Source organism: Hyperolius riggenbachi, chromosome 2 (genome assembly GCF_040937935.1).
Source record: "Hyperolius riggenbachi isolate aHypRig1 chromosome 2, aHypRig1.pri, whole genome shotgun sequence".
NCBI lineage: Eukaryota > Metazoa > Chordata > Amphibia > Anura > Hyperoliidae > Hyperolius > Hyperolius riggenbachi.
This window is the reverse complement of record NC_090647.1, coordinates 512,667,149-512,686,955: the sequence shown is the minus strand read 5'-3', so window position 1 is coordinate 512,686,955 and position 19,807 is coordinate 512,667,149. Positions and strand designations below refer to the sequence as shown.

General features: G+C 42.3%; 1 protein-coding gene across 11 annotated transcripts in view; it reads left to right on the top strand.

Annotated features, from left to right (window-relative positions):
* Positions 1 to 19,363, top strand: part of SAMSN1 (SAM domain, SH3 domain and nuclear localization signals 1) — a 204,674-nt gene extending 185,311 nt beyond the window's left edge. For all 11 annotated transcript variants that reach the window (XM_068270528.1, XM_068270527.1, XM_068270526.1 and 8 more), the window contains 6 exons: positions 2,048 to 2,194; positions 4,514 to 4,649; positions 8,301 to 8,452; positions 8,844 to 9,050; positions 11,392 to 11,542; positions 12,895 to 19,363. In XM_068270528.1, coding sequence (XP_068126629.1) covers positions 2,048 to 2,194; positions 4,514 to 4,649; positions 8,301 to 8,452; positions 8,844 to 9,050; positions 11,392 to 11,542; positions 12,895 to 13,094 — 993 coding nt within the window. In that variant the 3' untranslated portion in view covers positions 13,095 to 19,363. The remainder of the gene's footprint in view (positions 1 to 2,047; positions 2,195 to 4,513; positions 4,650 to 8,300; positions 8,453 to 8,843; positions 9,051 to 11,391; positions 11,543 to 12,894) is intronic.
* The last annotated feature ends 444 nt before the right edge of the window (positions 19,364 to 19,807 follow it).

Sequence of the window (19,807 nt, the reverse complement as noted above, 5' to 3'; positions counted from 1 at the left end):
CAGTGAAGCATACTCAGGTGACAACCTGCAGTCCAATTGGACAACAGTGTCACCTGATGTGGAATTTGATTGGAAACCAGTGAATGACTGCTTTCTGGCTTCCATGTGGATGGGTGGAGCCAGCACTGCTATTCTATATGTGGACCAACAATATTTAAAGATGTAACTGACCGCATCTATAAGTAATACATTTTGTGTGTGTGTGTGTGGGGGGGGGGGGGGGGGGGGGGGTAGTGGCAGTAAAAAAGCCTCAGGGGGTCACATTCGACCCTTGGGCCTTAATTTGAGGGCCACTGCTCTACTTAGTATTACATTATCTGTCACAGTGCGAATTTGAAAGTTTGAACGCAGGCTGGAGCGGGAGAAGCAAGCCACCTGGTATATGTGCAAGGTGACACTTGAGATGCCTATCCAAGAATACCAGTCCTGTCTACAGCCAAAACCTTCCCTGGCCATATCTCTAGGTCAAGCTGATTCCTTTGGCTCCTCAATCTGCAACCAATGCCATAAACAACGTGCTCCTGGCATTCTCATCTAGAGCATAACATGACTTATATCACCACTGCCTGCCAGTTTAGCTTCTATGAGAAATACCTGACGTCAACGGAATATGAATCGCTAAACCATTTTCCTACAGAGTCTAGAATCGCTTTGTCCTCTGAAACCCTATGGTGCCAAGTGGGTGTAAGAAAGATGTATCAATAAAGATCATTTTCTCAGCCCACTGATATCAATAGGAAAGATAATCTGAGATTGGAAATTGCAGAAAATCTTTATGTTTCTGCAAGAATAACTGAGACACATACATCATGGGGATGGTATCAGGCAAATCGGGTGCATGCAGCTTCTAGACAAATTGGGTGCCGCCATAGACTTTAGTTGAAAATATTGGCAAGCCGGCGGCAAAAGGGAAAATCATGTGCCAGGCAACTCGTGATAGTTATCGTTTTTTGCAGGGTTTTCGTTGTTCTTAAGTGGGTGACAAAGGGGAAATTCGGACGCCAGGCAGTTTTTTGCTGTTCTTTTAGGGGGAGGGGGGGTAAGGGTTAGGTACTGGGAAGGGGGGTTTGTGCAGAAGGGGACATTAGGGTTAAGCGTCGGGGGGGGGGGGTTAGGCGTCAGAAAGGGGGTTTATTGGGGGGGTTAGGCACCAACAAGGGGGGGTCTTAGGCTGAGGCACCACTGGAAGGGGGGGGGGAAAGAGGGTATGGATGGATGGTAAAGTGAGCATTTCAGGCCCACATCCCAACATGGTGCACTAATCCCACAAACATACCGAAAACAATAGAACTTTTTCCCTAAATCTGCCCAACAACCTCATCTTCAAGCTTTTCCTTTCACCCTAAGCTAACCACAGACCCAACCAAACTGTATTGGCCCTCAGCTCTTACCACAGACAGTTGTATTGGCCTTCATACTGTAGATACAAGACATGGTTTGGATTAGTAAGAGATGTGCTACAATAAACTACCCATTTTCCTTGTTCATACCTTACCCTAACCTACCCCCCACATTAACACCTAACACCTTACTAATGTCTAACCCTAACCTCCCCCCCAACATAAACACCCTACTAATGTCTATCCCTAACAACCTGATCGATAATAATACCTTCATAATCCTCATCCCTAATCTTATTCTAAAGTCACGACGTCAACAACATCCTGACACCTAACCCTTACCTCCTCCCATCTTCACACCATTTTGACACCTAACCCTAATTTTCCCTCAATGTTAACAGCAACTTCACACCATGAAGTGAGTGAACATTTTAATCATGTTTTACATCCTTCTGGCCCTCTTCAAACATTTTATCAGTTCTGGTTTTCTGTAACCTATGGCAACTGTCTGTTGTTAATCTCATTGTCTTTGCCCAGGTTTGTGACAGGTTTGCTTCACAGTAAATGGAATTGACTTTCACTCTCATTTTAGCTTTACCCTCAGTATTTCTATGACTTCAGTGTTCCGTGTAAGCGAGGATTCTTGCTGATCTTGCCGTGGTGTGCCCTGGTCTCACCCTCATAACCTGAATTCTTTATATAAACAGATGGGCGAGAGTGACAGCCTGTTTGAAGGACCCGCAGACGGCGACAAGACATCAAATAATGCTGGAAGTCTAACTAAAAAAATGAAGGCCATATCTCTGACTATGAGGAAAAAGATGGGGAAAAAATACATTAAGGCTCTATCTGAGGTAAATACATTACTGCTTGTGAAATATTGTTCGAAAAGTGATTTGCTGTTTACAGTACAGTAATAATATGTTTTGGTACTAAAATGATATATACACTAGTTGACCTAAGCCCGTTTAAAAACGGGCTCTAGGTCTGTCACCATCGCATGTCAGCGTGCATGCTCGCCCACGCGCGCACCTGCCACGCGCACACACGCCCTGCCCGGCCCCCTGGCTCCGTCCTCCCCCTTTCCCAATGGCTGTCCGTGCTGCACATGCGCAGTAGAGCCAACGCACGGGGACAGGGGACGCAGGGACACTTGTAGATTATTATATAGGATACATAATATATAAAGAATACATGTACACTGTATATTCACATTGTTTGTGGGAGTGTTTTTAGATAATGGCAATTGGTGCTGTCTTTTTTTCCCCCTTCTGTGCCAGCAGTAAAGATGATGACTGCAGACTCATGGTGGATCAAATAACGACTTACAACACAGCGAATATCAATCATTTTTTAATCTATCTTCTATTTTTAACTTCCCATTTTTCTGTGTATTGGTTATGTCCCCCCCCCCCCCCCCCCCACACACACACACACACACTACTATCTTTTGGTAAAGTTTTTCTTTAAATCGAACATCCTAATCCTAACCTCCTCCCATCTCAACACTGCCTTGACACCTACTTTTTCCCAACATTAAGAACATCTTCACACCATGAAGTGAGTGAACATGCAAATCATGTAAAACACTTCTGGGGACACTAGAAAGCTGCTAAGCACTGCATAATACAGAAATAAAACAACCTCCTCTGTTTTTCTCTATATCCCCCGCTAACTGCTGGATAGGCTTATACATGAGTCATTTAAAAATTACAACTCAAGAGGGTCAAATATTCGATTCACCCGGTCACTTTGGTGCAGGATGAGCCGAATGGTTTTGTGGCTATAGTGACACCAAATTCAGGCATTATGCGGCACAATTCGTGCGTCAAGAAACCCTGCCTCCCAAACATCGGGGTCAACGTATGTGTGAGCTTGGCTCATATTCCAGTATATGCAGTCAATAGGGTGGTTGCAAACACATATACACCATTATTTGTACCTGTGGAATGTAGTTACGGAATGCAGCCATTGAATCATTGAACTCTTGCACAGGACATTAGGCCTCATTCACACTAGGGACATCGCTGTACACTTCTCACAGCGCTGTGTGCTTTGCTAGTTACAGCTTGTTACATTGCTTCTAATTTACCACGTTCACATCTATGCGCTTTGTTTATGTCCGTTTGAGAAATGTAGTGTTGCATGCATGTTGTATGATGCAGGAATGCAAGTGAATGGGTGTGCTTTTTTAGCGCATGGAAGAGCATAGCAATGCGCTTTGGAGATGCGATTTTTACCACTAATTCTAAAAAACAACAACAAATGAAAAAAAAAATCTTTATTGACAACTGCTACTTCATATAAGCAAAATATGCTGAAAATAAAACGTTTTCAAGCGCGTTTAAGCACACGTAAAATGCATGGGTCCTCTTAAAAATGAGCACCGCAACGCACTGAAACATGTTATGGAACGTACATCAACGCCTGTGTTTTTTATCATGCAGTTAAATACGTTTCTGAACACACCCGATGTGAACCAGGCCTAAGGAAAACAGAGAGAAAAATGCACCCTGTGTGTTACTTCTCTAATTCGAAATATGTTGGTGCTTTTAAAATCAATGATAATAATTATTCTCTCTCATTTTCAAGTAATCACAACAAGTGCAATTTGTTCTCTCAGCTGTGTCAGCACAGCGCAGACTCGGCAGACACAGCTAGGATGTTAACCCTTCGGTTTTTTTCATGAAAGCAGAAAGTAGACACACTGCAATTTTTTTGCAGGAGTTCGGTAAGCTGTAACAAAGCAATGTTTTTTCTTTAAAGGTAATTATGTTGTTGCTTATCTTTTAGAGCAGAAAGGAAGTACTGAGTTCAGGTCCACCTTAAAAGTTAATATTGTTTTCAGCAGAAAGGATTGTTTGAATAATGGGGAGATTTGGATGTAGCGTTTCTAGAACACAACCCCGGCATAAACGGAGTGCCCCTTTTATGTCAGTGATCTATGATCCAGTGAGTCATAAAGTTCCTGGTTCTTCTGCTCCGCATGAGCCCAACTCAAATACTCCTTCTTTTCTTATTGTTTCTGACCAATTATTACCCTCCTCCGTACGTATAAAGTTTATAGCGCCCATCAAGGATGAATTCTGTAATGGCTTCACATATAAATCACATGATAAACTGGTGCTTTATTACCCTCTTTTATTCAGAGATAATTTTTTTTTCCTCTTTAGGCTGAAGACGGGGATGGTCATTTTTCTACACGAGACAGCGACCCCGCGGGAGGGCCCAACACAGAGAGAGGAACACTGCAAGCCAGCGAGTCTGTGGAGAGTCTTTATAGCTTGAACAGTGGTCAGAGCTCATCCAGTGAGTATCCACAGGTCCTCTTCATACAATCCCTACTTGTATTATTACAGAGGCTGACATATTTATTTCAGGCGGTATAAAACCTGACATAATATTCAATAAAAACATGTTTTCCCATTTTTTATATGCCATACGGTTATCATATTTGCATTTGTGCATAAGTATTATTATTCATTTAGAAATTACAAGTTCCCAAAAGTACAGTTTTTTGCTTTGTGAGCTGCCTTTGCATTTTATTCAGAACTGGTTTTATTCATGTTGTATTGAAGGCAGAAATGCTTTCAGTGTCTGTCTGTGTTTAGAAGCTTCTGCAGTCAGAGAATGTGTCACATTCCTCACTTGATACAATTAAGTAAACACAAGATAACATTATCTGCACTTCGGATGCGTCCTGCTTTCTATGCACTGAACTTTCAAGCCCTGTGTTTAACTAATTGAATTCTGATCTAGTAAAAAAAAATGGTGGTAGTATATAATATGTAAATAATTTTTTTAGAGCAAAGAGGAAATGCTGGGTTTCATTCCACTTTAAACAATACAAATTGCCTGGCTGTCCTGCTTATCCTCTGCCTCTAATACCTTTAGCCACAGACCCCGAACAAGCATGCAGATCAGGTGAAGATTAGCTGCATGCTTGCTTCTGGTGTGATTCAGACACTACTGCAGCCAAAAGATCAGCAACTAGTATTGTTTAAAGTGGACCTCTTGAACTGGACAGGAAAACATAAAAATGCACCCTGTATGTATTTAGAGAGTTTAACCTGTGTAATTCCCCCTCATCTGTGATCAAGCACAAGTTGTAATTTGATCCCTCAGCTGTGTCAGCTGATTGCCATGGCAGAGAGCTCATTTGCAAGCACAGAATGTTAACAATATGTCCGCTTCCATGAAAGCAGGAAGTAGACTCTACAGATTTATTGCAGGATTTGTATCAGCTGTAACATAGAAATGTTTTTATTATGAAGGTTATTATGCAGTTGTAAATCTTTTAGAGCTGAAGTTCTGAGTTCAAGTTCACTTCAAAAGGAAATAAATATGGCAGCCTCCATATCCCCCTTGCTTCAGGTTCCCATTTAAAGCGTATGAACTGTTCCCCAGATTTCTATAACTCAGTTTTCCTGCCGCACATCATAAGTCAAATATATATCAAACCAGCAAAGCTCTTTTTATATCCATAATTAATTTTATAGGCACAATTAATTACAAATATTGTTCTAATAAATGCATAAAAAATACCTTTGATAATAGCAGTTGGTTTTGTAAAAATGGCAGTTGTCACTTTAATAAAAACATGAATCTGGGCTGGTGCACACCTAAAAGCGCCAGCGTAATGGCAAACGCTCAGCGCTTTTACAAGTGATTTTTCTATTTTCTTTTATACCTAGTGATTTTGTATTTATACCTAGTGATTTCTGGAGCATTTTTGTGTAGCATTTTTTTAAAGTACAGTCGAGCAGCAGGTGTATTGGTTTGAATACAAAAACGCTTGGAAAATCTGTTCTAGCGCTTTTCAGAGTGATTTTCAACTTTCCTATACTTAACATTGAGGCTGAATCGCCTCAGAAATGCTGCAGGACCCATGTTTTCGTTTTGGGAAAAATCACATCGCTCTGGTGTGATTCTTCCCATAGAGAAACATTAGCGAAGTACTTTTGAAAGCGCTAGCGTTTTAAAAAGTGCTTAGAAGCGCTATAGGGGCTTGATTCACTAAACCATGATAACTCGAATATCACACCTTATCAAAGATATCACACCTTATCAAAGTTAACATGCCTTATCAGAGTAGCATAGCGAGAGCTACAAACCCGCAGGGGCTCAGGGCAGGACGAGTGCTATTGCCAATTGGCAGGCATAAGTTTGTAGCACTCACTATGATACTCTGATAAGGCGTGTTATCTTTGATAAGGTGTGATATTTGAGTTATAACGGTTTAGTGAATCAAGCCCAAGGTATGCACCAGCCCTCAGTCCGAGCTATCTAAAAGTTCATAAATCTCATACAAGGCAGGTAGTGACTTCAGAGAAAGCAAGTGTCCATTAGTTATTTTCTTCATGTTGTGATTGTTAGCATCTTAATGATATAATATCTACTCACTTTGCAATAAAAATTTAAATTCCTTAGTACTAATTAGTTCTGAAATATAAATTTGGAAGTGCTCTGGCTTTTAATGGGCAGTAAAGGCAAATTTCCGAAATAAATCACATGATTGCAAGTAACCAATGAGAGGGCAGAACATGTGTACACACATCCTATTTTGACTGGACAATTTTTGCACTTTCAACAGATTTTGAATACTATACACAGATTATTTAGGTAAGCTCTTATACTACAGGGAGGTAGTAAAGTTGATTAATCGTTGGCCAATCAAATTTGAATGTGAGTATGCCCCATTACAGACTGTTTCTGTTTCAAACAGTTTTCCCTTTACTCATCAGCAGCTTCAATAGAATTATCTTGTTTGAGATAGTGCAGTGCTTTTGACCTCAGTCAGCAGAACTCCTTGTGCTGTAAATTCTTGGCATGCTTGATCTCTCTCTACTGTGCAGAAAATATAGAAACTGAAAGCAGAGGTTCTTGTTAACTGAGGTCCTCTTTGTCCAAAGCCAGTGCTCGCCATCAAAACAGCTCTATCCTAAAGCAACACCAATCAGGATTGGGAATTCAGACATAAACAGCTCCAACCTTGTGCGCAGCCTTGGTGTGCTAATCGATGGGGATTTGAGTTTCAGTAACCAAATTTCATCTGTAGTTAAATCTTCCTACTTTCATCTGAAGAACATTGCAAAGATTAAACATCTGATTCCCCCAGAGGATCTTCCAACCCTAGTCCACGCCTTCATCACATCACGGCTGGACTACTGCAATGCCCTTTATGCTGGCCTCCCCAAAAAGGACCTGCGTCGCCTGCAATTAGTGCACAATGCTGCTGCCAGATTGCTAACAAACCAGCCTCGCCACTGTCACATTACACCGATCCTTCGCTCACTGCACTGGCTACCAGTAGAATGTAGAATACTCTTCAAGATTGGACTGCTGACATTCAAATCCCTTCACAATCTGGGCCCTGGATACATGAAGGACTTGCTGAAGCTGCACCACACCTCTCACAACCTCAGATCTGCAAGTTCTATAAACTTGGTCACTCCCAGAGTGCACCTCAAAAAATCTGGAGATAGAGCCTTCTGTCATGCTGCCCCTACTCTTTGGAACTCCCTGCCACACCCAGTAAAGACAGCACCATCCCTGGAGCTATTCAAATCCAGACTGAAAAGCCACCTGTTTAGCCTGGCTTTTCCGGACTTATAAAATTCTTCCTCTGTACCACGATGGTCTGAGCCATGCTTATGCGCTTTGAGTCCTATGGGAGAAAAGCGCTCTACAAATGTTATTTGTTGTTGTTGTTGTTATCTTCTCACACTGCCCCCTAGTGACAAGTGGCCATAAATACACATTACAGCAGTACTATTTAGTAGCAAAGCCAATGTAACAAATAAAAAGTTAAACAAAAAAAGTGCTAAAATAAATTGGCCTGGAGCACTTGCAAGCCTCTAAATAAATTGGCTGCTAAAGGGTTAATCAGCTGGTATGTGTGAAGTGAAACTGGTAAATTCCACTGATGCAAATGATACATTAAGAAAACTGTATTTATAGGCGGTGTGACCAGCTGCTCTGATGGAACCAGCAACAGAGATAGCTTCAGACTTGATGACGACGTCCCTTATACTGGACCCTTCTGTGGCCGCGCGAGAGTCCATACCGACTTCACCCCCAGTCCATATGACACCGATTCCCTAAAAATCAAGGTAAAACACTGTGCTGGCCGCTTATTACGAAATCATTCAACATACCTTAAAGTGTACCAGAGACGCTATAAAAAAAAGATTTGATACATACCCGGGGCTTCCTCCAGCTCCATAAGCACAGCGGAGTCCCTCGTCCTCCCGAGTGCCTCCGTTCAGCCGCAATTAGCCCCGGTAACTGGCTAAGTTGCATCAGTCGGGGTCTTCTGGCGCAAATTAGCCAGTTACTGGGGTTGATTGCGGCTGAATGGAGGCACTCGGGAGGACGGCGAGGAACTCAGCGGGGCTTATGGGGCTGGAGGAAGCCCCGGGTAAGTATCAAATATTTATTTTATAGCGTCTCTGGTTTCCTTTAAAGCTTCAGAAAAAGTCAGTTTCTTGCTATGTCTTCCAGAAAGGAGACATGATCGACATAATCTGTAAAACACCCATGGGCATTTGGACTGGCATGCTGAATAATAAAGTGGGCAACTTCAAGTTTATATACGTTGATGTCATTTCCGAGGAGGAAGCTCCGGTCACACGAAAAATAGTGAGGAGGAGAAGTAAGCGACCGAGGCCAAAGACTCTGCAGGAACTTCTGGAGCGCTTCAATCTACAGGTAAGGGGGGCATTGTTGGATAGCGACATAATCAGGGAGGTCACAAAGAAAAGTTTTGTGATTTCTGATTTTTAAAGGGAGTTAAAGAGACACTGAAGCGAGACTAAATCTCGCTTCAGCTCTCATATATAGCAGGGGCACGTGTGCCCCTGCTAAAACGCCGCTATCCCGCGGCTGCACGAGGGTCCCTTCACCCCCAACCCACCCCCCGCAAAAGTTGGTCGCTAGGTTGGTCGTAGATTAGCCCTTCCTAGAGGCAGGGCTAACGGCTGCAGTCCTGCCTCCAGTCGCGTCTATCAGACGCGCATCGCCGCCTCTCCCCCGCCCCTCTCAGTGAAGGAAGACTTGAGAGGGGCGGGGGAGAGGCGGAGATACGCGCCTGACAGACGCGCGTGGGGCAGGGCTGCGGCGGCTAGCCCTGCCTCAATGCGGAAGCGCTCCCCCGCATTACGGAGGGGATTTGGGGGGACAGGGACCCCCGTTAAGCCGCGGGATGGCGGCGTTTTAGCAGGGGCACAAGTGCCCCTGCTATATATGAGGTCTGAAGCGAGATCTATTCTCGCTTCAGACTCTCTTTAAGGCTTTGGGAACTGAGTGAAGCTAGTACTTTCGTCATTTTCATAGCTGACGGCGGGCCCAATTCAGTTCACTTTTTCTTTTAGGTCTTTTTATTGATACATATTTTCACACTCTATCAATAAAATGCCTTTTAAGCGTCTAGATAGTAAGCTCATAAGGGCTGTGGAGTCAAAGTTGAGGAGCCAGAGCAATTTTGGGTACTTGGAGTCGGATTGAGTGGTTACATAAACTGAGGAGTTGGAGTTTTGCACCGACTCCACAGCCCTCCCTATGTCCCTGTGTTCTTTCTTTCCCCGCATCTGTTTTGTATTTGTATTGCTGGATGTCCTGATTGTATCTGATGTATCTATGTTCCCCTCTACAGTATTTGTTTTGTACAGCGTTACAGAAGAAGTAGTTACTTGTCTATATAAATAATGATAAGCCACCAGAAAGAAAGAAAATGTTTATAATAATTTCAGTACTTTTTGGTATTTTTTCATTTGGAGAATGCTGAAAAGTTATTTAAAACATAAGATGAAAATTATCTCCTAGGAAAAAAACGTAGAGAAAAAGTGAATTGAATAACAAGCATTGGTCCATATGCAATTCACTATTTTGCGTGGCGGTCAGGTGATTACAAACACTTCCTCCTTCTGGGTTGAAGGAGGGAGTGTTTGTAATCACGTGACACACCTGGACCGCATCGTAGGAGGCGCCGACGGACGGATTCACCCAAATTCGAATTTGAGCCCATCCTTGCTCATGGATAAGCATGTGATTAGTTTGATCAGAGTTACAGATTACCCAGCAAGCTCCTGGTGAACCAAATCTATCAGCTGATAGATTTGTAAGGCTCTGATTTGCTGGTCATGATCATGTGTTAAATCAGGAAATCATCACAGCAAATCAGAACTAATCAAATCTATCAGCTGTTCAGACTGATCACATGCTTCTCCATCAGTTCTCCTAGGCAGCGCCATCCTTACTGCAGACAGAAATTGTGACTCTAATGCTGGATACACACTATACGTTTTTTCCACTCGATTCTCCGCTTGATCGTTTTTCCACTCGATTCTCTGCTCGATACTCTTATCTTCCGCTCATTTTTCTTTTTTCCATTCACTTCTATGAGAAATCGAGCGGTAAAACGATCAAGAGTAATATTGGACATGACAGAATTTATCAAACGCATCTATGGAGCGGAAAAACGAAACGTGTGTACCCAGCATAATGCCAATTGTATGGTGTGTACCTAGCAGCCTTTGATGGATTGATGCCATGCTAGGTACACACCATACAATTTTCTGTTAGATTTACCTGCCAGCTAGATTTTTTCCAACATGTTGGGAAAAAATCTATGTGGCAAGTAAATCTAACAGAAAATCTACTATAACATTGTATGGTGTGTACCTAGCGTAAGGAAGCCTAGTTTTAACTATTTGGCTTGTCGAGCAAATCCTAGTTGGCTGGAGAACTGAAATATAAAAGGAAGTTTTTAACAATGAAAATTCACAAACATGTTTATGGGTCAATTTACATACAGTATAATAAAGAAGCACCATTTTTGTTGACTAGATATCAGAACTCAGAAATATTGATTTATAAATGCCTAAACTTAAATATGTAAATGATATGCAGCAACCAATCAGAATTGTTCCTTCGTGTTTCCCGTGGTGCTGAGAGCAGCCTGAGCACCTTACATTATCATGCTGCTCGGTGTCACTGGTCACTAGTCAGTGTCTTGATGGATGACATATTTTCCTGCTGCCATATTCTGCAGGAGTACATGTCCAGCCTGCTGCTGAATGGATATGAGACACTGGAAGACCTGAAGGACATAAAGGACAGTCACCTCTGTGAGCTGAATATCACCGACCCAGAGGAAAGGCTGAGGCTTCTGAACGCCATAGAGAACCTACAAGACACGGAATGTAAGTGTCCCTCCATGCATGACTTGTGCCTGTCCTGATCTTACTGATTGGAGAAAGCAGAAGCATATGGTTTTTTTATTTTTAATTTGGTTGTATATTTCCATTTCACCTTCTAAACATTCTTATCACATAAAGACAAATAAACAAAACTGCTTATGCCTTCCTAATAAGAGGAACTTTAACCAAGTATTGAACTTCATCCCAATCAGTAGCTGATACCCCCTTCTTTACTTCTTCTCAAATAGATCATTAGGGGGTTTGTATGGCTGATATTGTGATGAAACACCTCCCACAGTGTGATGTCATGACCATGGTCCTGACAGTTTGCTGCCTGTGAACCTCATTGCATTGTGGGTAATAACAGCTTTTTTCAACTGTCACATAAGCTGTATCTCCTTCTGTGCATAGAACTCTCAGTAAATGAACATTCCGCACAGATCACCTGGCAGAACTAAATATGTCATCACATGTGATAAATTCCAGAATGTAAATCAGGGATAGGAAAGATCTTACAATGGGCAAACACTGACTAAATAATCTGTAAATGAGTATTGTAAACAATAAGCAATTGTATTCATTATGTCATGTTCACTACAGTTCCTTTTTAAAGTGACCTTGAAGTGACAGAGATAGGAGGCCATCAAATTGATTTCCTTTAATGCTGTGCTGATCGCCTGTTGTCCTGCTGATTCTCTGCCTCTTAAAGGGAACTGTGCACCTGGCATTATTATTTTCTTTAAAGGAAACCCCCTGTAAGAGAGATTTGTGACAGAACGTGCCATTGGGGAAGTGGGGGTCGTGGTGAGCGTCACTGCTTACCTACGGGGTGCTGCTCCACTGGCCTCCCGTTCGTATGGGCTCCGCCATCTTCTCAATGGACCGACGTCATCTGCTGCATTTTGTAGCTGCCAGCGGAGTCTCTCGAAATCGTGCCTGCCGCAATGCACCCTGGGAGATGTAGTCCGTGGATATAGCTGGCATGCATTGCGGCGTGCATTTGAGACCAGTAGACTGACTACTAGACAAAGTAGACTTTGAATTTGATCATCGGTCCTCTAGCAATCTGGCAAGGCAAACCATGATTGTGTGGGGCAACTGTACACTCCTCTTCTTGGCCAAGACAGTGCAGAACAATCATCTTGGACAAGGATTATCTAGCATGTGTACAAGGCTTTAGGTGTGGCGCAATCCAATATAAAATTGCACAAAAGCAATTTTTGATACTTGTTTTTAGTTCTATACTGACCTCTATTTATATCCAGTCTACCTAGACAACAGTTTTCTGCTCCAATGTCGTCCTTATTTCTGCTTTAAGATCACCCGGCAGCTAAACAATGTCTGTGTTTTGACAGGTGCTCAAGAGCCTGAAAATGAAGTGGCGTCCGTGACGCTCAGCCCCGGCACGCCCACCAGCAAAACCGACCTCGATGACTGTCCGCGAGATTCAGGATGTTACATCACATTAGAGAACTCAGAAACCAGCAAAGATGATGCTGAGTCAGAGAAACTGTGTGAAGCGGTACAGAAAATCACCATTACGGAATGCCCCTGACAAAAACGCCAACTGCTCGGACTAACTGTCCCGTCCGTCGCACAAGCTACATCAACGGCTTTTCACTGCTTCATAAACTTTACAAGTGTACATTGCGCTGGGTCGAGATCATTGAACAGTATTTATTCATATTAATATTATAGGAATATACTTTGACCAAGGCTGGATTTATACTTTTTGTTTCCCTAGGCCAGCTTTCTTGCAGCTCCCATTCCATGTACAGCACCCCTTTCCTATTCCCTGTGCAGACCCCTCTTCCATGTCTAACATTCTTGTACAGCACCCCTCTCCTATTCCCTGTGCAGACCCCTCTTCCATGTCTAACATTCATGTACAGCAGCCCCCTTTTATTATATACAAATTCCTTGGGTTGCAGCTCCCGTTTTCTATCTGTTGCTCCTTATTTGCAACCTCTGTATTCCATTTCCAGTAACCCCTCCTCCATGTCCAGCCGCCCCTCATCCAGCTGCCGCCCACGGCCCGGGCCTGTGTGGCCTTTCCAGGAATCCGGCCCTGACTGACATTTCATAATTCAGCAAGCGCCATTTGCAATATTATGTTTTTCAGCAGACTAAGGACAAAACAGCATTACTTGGACTACAAACTTTCTTGTCTGGTTTGAAGATGACTGTCGGGGGCACTAGATGGAAAGAGCACCACGAAAAGAGAAAAAAGTCTTCCTGCCAAAGTTTTACAAAGTTGTTGTTTTGGAGTTTGTTTCCTGTTTAGCTTGTGCTGTCATCATTAATGAACCCCGTTTTAGGTTTGGCATATGAACTTAAGGTGAAACGTCTTTTTTCCCCTTTGCTTCTGGAAATGCTGTAAATTATTCAGGGTTCCCACTTTTACATTAAATATCCTAGTTCCAGAATCAGAAACACATCCTATAGCTATATACTGCTGTATGTATTGCTGTACATCGGTATGTAGCCTTGCCCTCGCCCTGAGGCTTAGCCTAGGCTAATTATTATATGGAATCCCCCCCCCCCTCCGAGCATTCTGGGAGACCAGGGATCTTTTCTACTGGCTTTAGAACGCTCAGTAATTGAACATTCCTCAGAGATTACCTTCCAGTACTAAAGATGTTCCCACCTGTGATAATAAAAGTAAATCAAGGAGAGGAAAGTTTTTACGATGGACAAACACTGACTAAATAATTTATAAATATTGTAAAAAAAATAAGCAATTTTATTCAATATGTTAATTTGACTGCAGTTTCTCTTTAAGTGCCGGATTGCATTGCACCGCATGTAGTGGAAACAGGCCCTTAGAGATGGGTCAGTGAGAGGCTAGCCATTTTTTGTTGATGTAAATAAATCCCTTCGGTAGCTGCCCCCGGTTGCCGCTATAACGACAGCAAAGTTCCTTGTCGACGGCTTGTCACCGATTAAACAGGACGGGGAGGCCTCAGCTGCAATGCAGATGCCTAGTGCATGCCTATTGCAGCCAAAACCACTCCCACTCTCCGCCTCCTGCAGCCGCACTCCCGCCTGTGAGCTGTGTCGTCTATGAGTGCACACTGCAATGCCCAGGAAGTAGTTCTGGCGTCGTGGCCATTTTGGATGCTTCCATGAAACTTTTTAAATGTAATTTTCTGGATAAAAAAATGTCTGAGAGCAGCGACAAGAGCATGGATGGAGTCCGGATAACTCATGCGAAACAGAGTAATATGTTTATTTCGTGGGTGTTTTGATCTTAGAGGTTTGCTTTAAGTACAAATGCTGTCCTGCATCTGTGGCATTTAGTGGCAGGGTGTGTTTGTATCTGCATAAAAGATTCTACATGTAAAACAAATAGGACAAAAAAAATAAAATGCTAACATTACATATAATAATTATGTATGAAATAGGGGACTCAACAGGAAACACTCTCCATTGAATAAACTCTAAAATTGCTCGCAAGGACCTTCGGCTGCTGGTCTTCAGGTATGGCTTTACTAAACCTATTCAGTTAGTGGTGTGGCTAGTGTTTCTCACAAGGTCCCCTATTTCTTACAGATTAGTGGTCGCAACCAAATTGCACAGAGCAGCCGTTGGTCTATGAGGTTTCCCGCTGGGTCTCCTCAATTAGACTAGCTCCCATTACACTGCAGAAAGTAACTGGGGACTGGTTTAGTAAAGGAAGCCTCAGACAAGGGATATAAAAAAAATGATACCTCCTTATAAACCATCTTCAGGCTGATTGGCCCCTTGCCGCCTTTCTGTGGTATTTGTATACATCGCTATTCAGCCACTATTACAACTGTGCCAGTACAGAACGCTCCCCGTGAAGGGAGTGCAATGGGGGGAGCACGCAACTGTACTGCGCATGCTCCGACTGGCCCTGACTGAAGGTCTTTTATGGACCGAATAGCGGAGGATCCAGGCCAAAACGACTGCCCGTATTACATAACTCCAGTTCCTTTTTCTTCATTCGTCCCTCTTTTCAGGACTGATGTACAGATCTATGTAAATATATGTATTTTTCTACTGAAAAATGTGTTTAATTGTTACACACTTAATTGAATAAAATAAGTAGCAGCCAATAATTTAACCTTTATCCCCATCTTTTAAATTAAGATATTTCTAATTTTCAAATGTTATTATGAAGGAAAACTAATGATGATAGAATGGATCAGTTTAGTTGGAATTATATTACTGCATCTTTTGCGTATGAATTCTTTGTAGTATCCATGACTAGGGGTGCGGTGGGGGTGTGGTTAGAGATGTGGCAGGGCGTGTCTTAAAGGTTTTCCTTTTTACTATCACAAAACGTTGGGAGGCATGATACTATAGGAGGCATGATACTATAGGAGGCATGATACTATAGGAGGCATGATACTATAGGTATCTAAAACAAGATGAAAAGACTCATCTTTTTGGGCATATGACAAAACAGTTTGGTTAACATTCTAACTGAGGGATTTTGTACCAGCTACAAGCCATGTGTCCTTTATTTTGATCATTTAAAGTGACACTGAAGCGAAAAAGAAAAAAATATGATATAATGAATTGGTTGTGTAGTACGGGTAATTAATAGAACATTAGTAGTAAAGAAAATAGTCTCATATTTTTTATTTTCAGTTAGTTTATTTTTCATAACATTGCATAATTCCTTAATATTTGCGGTTTCCACACTACACTCAGCATTCTAAATGATTTCACAGAGCAGGCCAATGACCTTTTGAACTTTCCTCTACATAAAAAACAAAATACAGTGACTGACACTTATGATAATAATCTTCAGAAGACAGAGCTTTCTGCAACTTTGAAAGTCATAGAGATCAGTGGCTCTTTTGCATAGATAACAACTGGAGTTTCTTAACTCTTCCTGTACTGGAAACAATAATTAGACTCATATCTCTGTTGCTAATGTTTTATTTCTTAGCTGTACTACACATACAAATCATTATATCCTAAGTTTATTTTCACTTCAGTTTCTCTTTAATTGGATGGTAAACTAATGTGGTTTTATACTGTGTGCGCTTAGTGCATTAGTAAACCATACGTCATAAAGTACAGTACATTTATCTTGGTGTGGCACAAAAATTATATAGACAGTATTAATTATGATAGCAAAAGCATTAAACCATTAAAAGTGCAAGTTGTACCCCCGTTTTTTTTGCTTTCAAAGCCGGATTGTCAGCCCTAAAAACAAATTCCATTTACCCACCGCTCTGTATTTGTTATGCAGTCTACAACCTGACCCTGCATTGCAAGCATTCCAATATAATCATAAATGTTTCTGCTCTAATAAATCTTATCTCAGGAATCCTAGCTCTATTTGGTACATTGCCAGGAAGAAAGAAGCTTGTCAACAACCCTTCCACATTACTGCTCCTCACTGATTGGCTGAGGGCAGTTCAGTGGGACACAAGGCTGAGAAGGGAGAAGCTGTTGAAATATGATCAATGCGGTGCTCTCATGTATTTACAAAGCAAGCTAGATATGACAGTGCAGTTTCTAGGAGGAAAAAAAAAAAGAAACGACAACAGGATGTAAAATGCCAGGAACAATTTTCTCTTTATTTACTATATAAGATTCACTGAAATCAAAATGTGGACAGTACATTATATATGTTATGTAAGTAGAACAAGCGTTCATCTACTTATATGTGTGTTGTTTTTCCTGGAATATTATGGTTGTCCCGGCTGCTTTAACATTTATTAAGATATACAAGAAACTTTTGCCAAAGGAGAAATTGGCTTATTAGAAAAAAAGATTTGAGGTATTTAAAGCCCAACTAAATCTAACCTATAGCTGTGCACCTCTCCGTGTAGATTGAAGTCCACCACTGCCTGGCTAGTTTCCTCATAGCAGATTGAGGTCTAAAGGTCCTCACTAATGATACAATCTGTATTTTATTATCTCACCACTTCTACAGTATGTAATACGAGGGACTACCCAAACTACCCACTCTAATGGTGCCCATACATGGTACAATGTTTTCATTTTTTTCGAGTCAATAATTTTGTTTGATTATTCCGTTAGATCGAATATAAAGATTTTTCCAACATGTCCGATCAGATTTTTATCAAAAAAATGGGATAATCATTTGTGTTCTTTGTGACTTTCACTTGATTTGATCGTTTTGGTCGAATAAACGGGAAAATCAAACGTTTTTATTGTACCTTGTATGGGCATCATAAGTATATTCACTCAGTTTACCCTTTTACTGCATACATTTGGTAACATTTTACAATCAAGATTATATCATTAGTGTACAACTTCACAATTGCTCACAACGACTTCCTGTGGTCTATAAGCCCCGCCTCCTCATGTTGGCACCTTGTCACTACTAAGATGTAGGGATGCTGGGTAATGTGGTCTGGCATATTGTACTGCAGTGCAAAGCCCGCCTGACCAATGAAAATAGTCCTCTCTCCACCTCTGAGCTTCTATATGCTGTTTATATTTCATATATCATAGTATATTGTGATTGCCATTAGAATCTGAAGTGTTTAATATTATAATTGTTTACATTTTATTTTTTATTGGCAGCTTCTCATCACTTTCACTTTCTTCCCTACCTGCATAGGGTAAATAAAGCATATTTAAATGAACCGTACCTTGGTGATTGAAATCTACGGCATGTTTGTTATCCCTGCCAGGGAGTAGATTTCTATTACCGCGCTGCCCGCTCCTGCCGTTTGCACTGCTCTCCCATCGCTGCAGCCCGCTCGCTCTGTTGTTGGTATGACAACAGAGCTCCGTAAGTCAGTCAGAACCCGATTTCATTGGCTCCAGGCCTTGTGATCACTGTGATTGGCTCACAGTGATCACAGGGTCAGGAGTTAATGAAATCTGCTCCTGACCGGCTCACGGAACTCTACTTTCATACAAGCAGCAAGGTGAATGGGCAGAAGCGACGGGAGACTGGCATGAACGGCTAGAAACAATGGGTCCATGCGGAGTGACGTTGTTGAGCCCCGTTTCTTAATCAAAAAGTCTCTGGTCCTTAGCCGAGGTGACGTGTGACATGATGAGATAGATATGTATATGTACAGTGCCAAGCACACAAATGGCTATGCTGTGCTCCTTTCTTTCTTTCTTTCTATGCCTGAAAAAGATAAAAATCAGGTGTGCAAGTAACAGTTTCTGTCCGGGTCAGGACGGGGTCAGATATAGCATAACCCTTACTGATGAGTAATTGCAGCCATAAACACTTTCCTGTCAGTAAATGGCTTTTGTGAGCAGGAAAAACATAAGAAGAGTGAATAGTTCATAGATTTGAGCTCTGGCTTACTTCAAGGAAGGTGTTATTGAGCAGAGACAATGAAACAGTAAAAACTAAATTTAAATATAAAATAAAACTGTGGGATATCTAAAAAAACTAATTTTTAGGAGAAGGAGGATAGATACTATCATTTATCTCATCTTTTCATTTTCACCTCGGATGTCCTTTGAGGACCACAGACTTTTTCTCTGCTGTCCTACCGACGGCAGAGCGAGTGGGCTGCAGTGGAAGGGAGCGGCACATACAGCAGTAGCAGAGGACTAAATGAAATCTGCACCCTGGCAGGCATAACAGACCCCAGACAGGTCATAGATTTCAATTAGTGCAGTCCGGAACCGGTTAAGTAAAAACATTTCGGTAGACACATAAGTTATCCTCTGGAGCTGAAGCTGACTTGAGAGGTGAATATGCTGGTTTACCTTCAAAAAAGAGCGGGGATTAGCTGCATCTGAGAACCCCACCTCCTTTTTATTATAAATTCAGTGCACTGTTTGTGGGTTTTCTGGGACTTAAAGAGAACCCGAGGTGGGATTTACTTATGTTAGTGGGGTACAGAGGCTGGTTGTGCACACTAACACCAGCCTCTGTTGCCCCATGGTCTGCCTCCAAGACCCCCCTGCGCGCCGATATACCCCCCCCCCCCTCTGCCTGTCCGTTAGTGCTGCTCCCTCGCCTTCTCCGTATTGGCGCTACCCGCCCGCGTCCCTTCCCTCCCGCTGATTGGAGGGAAGTGACACGGGTAGCCCCGATACGGAGGAGGCGGGGGAGCGGCGCTAACAGACAGGCGAGAGGTAAACATTGTGCTGGCGACACGCTGCGTGTCGCCAGCACTGCGGGGGGTATAGCGGCGCGCAGGGGGGTCTTGGAGGCACACCATGGGGCAACAGAGGCTGGTGTTAGTGGGCACAACCAGCCTCTGTGCCCCACTAGCATAAGTAAATCCCACCTCGGGTTCTCTTTAAGGAATACTTAAAAAGCCTTTTTTGTTAAACTAATAA